At 42.4% G+C, this 2,990-nt stretch overlaps 2 protein-coding genes across 2 annotated transcripts in view; both read right to left on the bottom strand.

Annotated features, from left to right (window-relative positions):
* Window positions 1–1,573: 1,573 nt before the first annotated feature.
* On the bottom strand, window positions 1,574–2,733 carry LOC105533591 (olfactory receptor 6K6). Its single transcript, XM_011972062.1, has one exon. It carries the CDS (start codon window positions 2,641–2,643, stop codon window positions 1,612–1,614), a length of 1,032 nt encoding a protein of 343 aa, XP_011827452.1. The 5' UTR covers window positions 2,644–2,733; the 3' UTR covers window positions 1,574–1,611.
* A 26-nt stretch (window positions 2,734–2,759) lies between these two features.
* LOC105533599 (olfactory receptor 6K6-like) overlaps window positions 2,760–2,990 on the bottom strand; it is a 1,264-nt gene continuing 1,033 nt past the window's right edge. The window contains exon 2 of the mRNA XM_011972069.1: window positions 2,760–2,795. Within this exon, the coding sequence (XP_011827459.1) occupies window positions 2,760–2,795 (36 nt within the window). The remainder of the gene's footprint in view (window positions 2,796–2,990) is intronic.

Here is a 2,990-nt window from a genome sequence, read left to right as displayed (position 1 = left end):
TACATAATCAGTTCACGTTTGCTGAAATGAGTTTGGGAATTAAATGAGCTAAAAGTGGAGAAGACCAATCTCTAGTATCAGGAAACGATTTATTTATATGGAATGCCAAATGACAGGGGATGCATTTCCAGAAAGGGTATTGGGGAAGTTAGCAGTAGCAATTCTCAGAACTTTCTTGTCTGTCATACCTCTTCTATTCTGCTTCCCGGCTCCACTAGCATGTCACATCACTGAAGAGACTAGCAGGAGCCTCGCTGCTAGAGTGCAAGGAGGAAGCCAACCTGTGTTAAAAGCAAGAGAGTCCATCTATACTGCTTCAGCTACCACAAGCATAGTATGGGCATTGACGAAAACGGGCCATCCACTTACCATCCACAGCCTGTATACAGCAGTTTGTTGCGGGAAGTCAGGGACCTGAAACGGAGGGACCGACTGAAGCTGTGGCAGAAGACCATAAATTGTGATGATTTCATGGACATTTATTAGTTCCCCAAATTAATACTTTTATAATTTCTTACACCTGTTTTTACTGCAATCTCTGAACATAAATTGTGAAGATTTCATGGACACTTATCACTTCCCCAATCAATACCCTTGTGATTTCCTATGCCTGTCTTTAATCTCTTAATCCCATCATCTTCGTAAGCTGAAGAGGATGAATGTCTCCTCAGGACCCTGTGTTGATTGCGTTAACTGCACAAATTGTTTTGTAGAGTGTATGTGTTTGAACAATATGAAATCTGGACATCTTGATAAAAGAACAGGATAACAACAATGTTCAGGGAACAAGAGAGAGAAGACTTCTGACTGCCAGGGAGCCAGACGGAACAGAGCCATATTTCTCTTCTTTCAAAGGCAAATAGGAGAAATATCACTGAATTCTTTTTCTCAGCAAGGAACATCCCTGAGAAAGAGAATGCACCCTGAGGGTAGGTCTATAGACGGCCCCCTTAAGGCGGCTGCCTTTTACAGTCAAAGCTGAAGGGATGAAATAAGCCCCAGTCTCCTGTAGCGCTCCCAGGCTTATTAGGATGAGGAAATTCCTGCCTAATAAATTTTGGTCGGATTATCTGCTCTCAAACCCTGTTTCCTGATAAGATGTTATCAATGACAATGCGTGCCCGAAACTTCATTAGCGATTTTAATTTTGCCCCATCCGGTGATCCTGTGATCTCGCCCTGCTTCCATTTGCTTTGTGATATTTTATTACCTTGTGAAGTATGTGATCTCTGTGACCCACACCCTATTCGTGCACTCCCTCCCCTTTTGAAAATTGCTAATAAAAACTTGCTGGTTTTATGGCTCAGGGAGCATCATGGAACCTGCCAACATGTGATGTCTCCCCCGGACACCCAGCTTTAAAATTTCTCTCTCTTGTACTCTTTCCCTTTGTTTCTCAAACCAGCCGAGATGCTTAGGGAAATAGAAAGAAAAGAACCCATGATAAATATTGGGGGTGGGGTTTTCCCCTGATAGCAGTTTATCATTCTTTTAAAAAATAATAGAACAAGTAGCTGTAGCAATACGAAAAGAGGGTCGACATGGAAAAGATAAGTAAACAGTGAAATTTTGCTCTTCCAAGAGACTTTTTAGAGTCTCCAGGATCTGTATCTATTTCCCAGCCCAACTAGCCCTCTTCTGATAGTGGAAAAGCCTTCCAATAGCCTCTTTCATGTCCTTGTTTCTCAGGCTATAGATGATGGGGTTGAAAAAGGGAGCAAGGATAACAAAGGTGACAGCAATTGCTGTGTCCCAAAACACTGAGTAGATGGCTGAGAATCTCAAATACATGACAGCCACACTGCCAAAAAATAGCAAGAACACAGTAAGGTGAGCAGCACAGGTGGAAAAGGCCTTGTGACGACCTTCAGTTGAGTGCATTCCCAGAATCACCATAATAATCCAGATGTAGGATAGAGCAATCACCAGGAAGGAGGCTACAATTTCCACTGCATGGATGGCATCCACAATGACCACTAGGGATGTATCTGTGCAGGCCAAGCTCAGCACAGGTGTGAAATCACAGAATATCTGGTGGATCTGGTTGGAGCCACAGAAAGGCAAGGTGGCAATCCATGCAATCTCAGGAAGCACAAGGAGGAAGCCACAGAAGCAGGATCCAACTGTCAGCTGGATACAAAGTTTGGGAGTCATGATGGCTGGGTAACGGAGAGGATTGCATATAGCTAGGTACCTGTCAATGGCCATTGCTGTCAGGATACAGCCTTCTGCGATACCAAGTGAGTGGAAAAAGTACATCTGCAGGAGGCAGCCAGCCACGGAGATGCTCTTCTGCTCACTGATTAGGCAGGACAGCATCTTGGGGATGGTGGTTGTGGTATAGCAGATCTCCAGGAAGGAGAGGACACTGATAAAGAAATACATAGGGGTGTGCAGGGCCATGTCCAACTGGATGACAATGAACATTATTAGATTTCCAGTTAGGATGAATCCATAGATGAGAAGCAAGGGAATAAAGAATGAGAGTCCACCTCTTTGAGGATGCAGGAATATAGAGAAGAGGAACTCAGTCACCATTGTCTGATTCCCACTGGCCATCAACTGTGTCATCTGTGAAGACAGAAGAGGAAACAAGAGACTCCTAGAATTGGAATGTTGATTCCCCACTGAATATTGCTTCATTCCTTTCTGTAATGAGTTACTCAACTTGATTCTGGAATCCTGAAGAGACCAGTTAGAAATGTCTCTTAAGCTTTACGTCCATGCTAAAATTATCTGAAATATTTGCTGTTGGACCCCTAAATACCTTTTTGTTTTCTGGTAAACATCTTCAACTGATGTGCAAAAAGCAAAGCAACACACAAATTTCGTTATCTGGAAATATTTTCTGTAGGTTTGGTCATTTTTAAATTTCTGCTTCTGTCCCTCTGTTTTTAGCCTTAAAATTTGTACCTTCATTTAAAACTATTTTTTTACTCTTGTTCTTCAGAAAAGTTATTAATTTAAACATACATTATTGGAGCTCTTTT

Source organism: Mandrillus leucophaeus, unplaced genomic scaffold (genome assembly GCF_000951045.1).
Source record: "Mandrillus leucophaeus isolate KB7577 unplaced genomic scaffold, Mleu.le_1.0 Scaffold1265, whole genome shotgun sequence".
Taxonomy (NCBI): Eukaryota; Metazoa; Chordata; class Mammalia; order Primates; family Cercopithecidae; genus Mandrillus; species Mandrillus leucophaeus.
Note: the sequence above shows the minus strand (reverse complement) of the source record. Positions and strands in the feature narration are given on the sequence as shown.

What these genes read in the sequence shown, in the direction of transcription:
- LOC105533591 (XM_011972062.1), bottom strand. Translation starts at nt 2,643, where the DNA reads ATGAAGCAATATTCAGTGGGGAATCAACATTCCAATTCTAGGAGTCTC.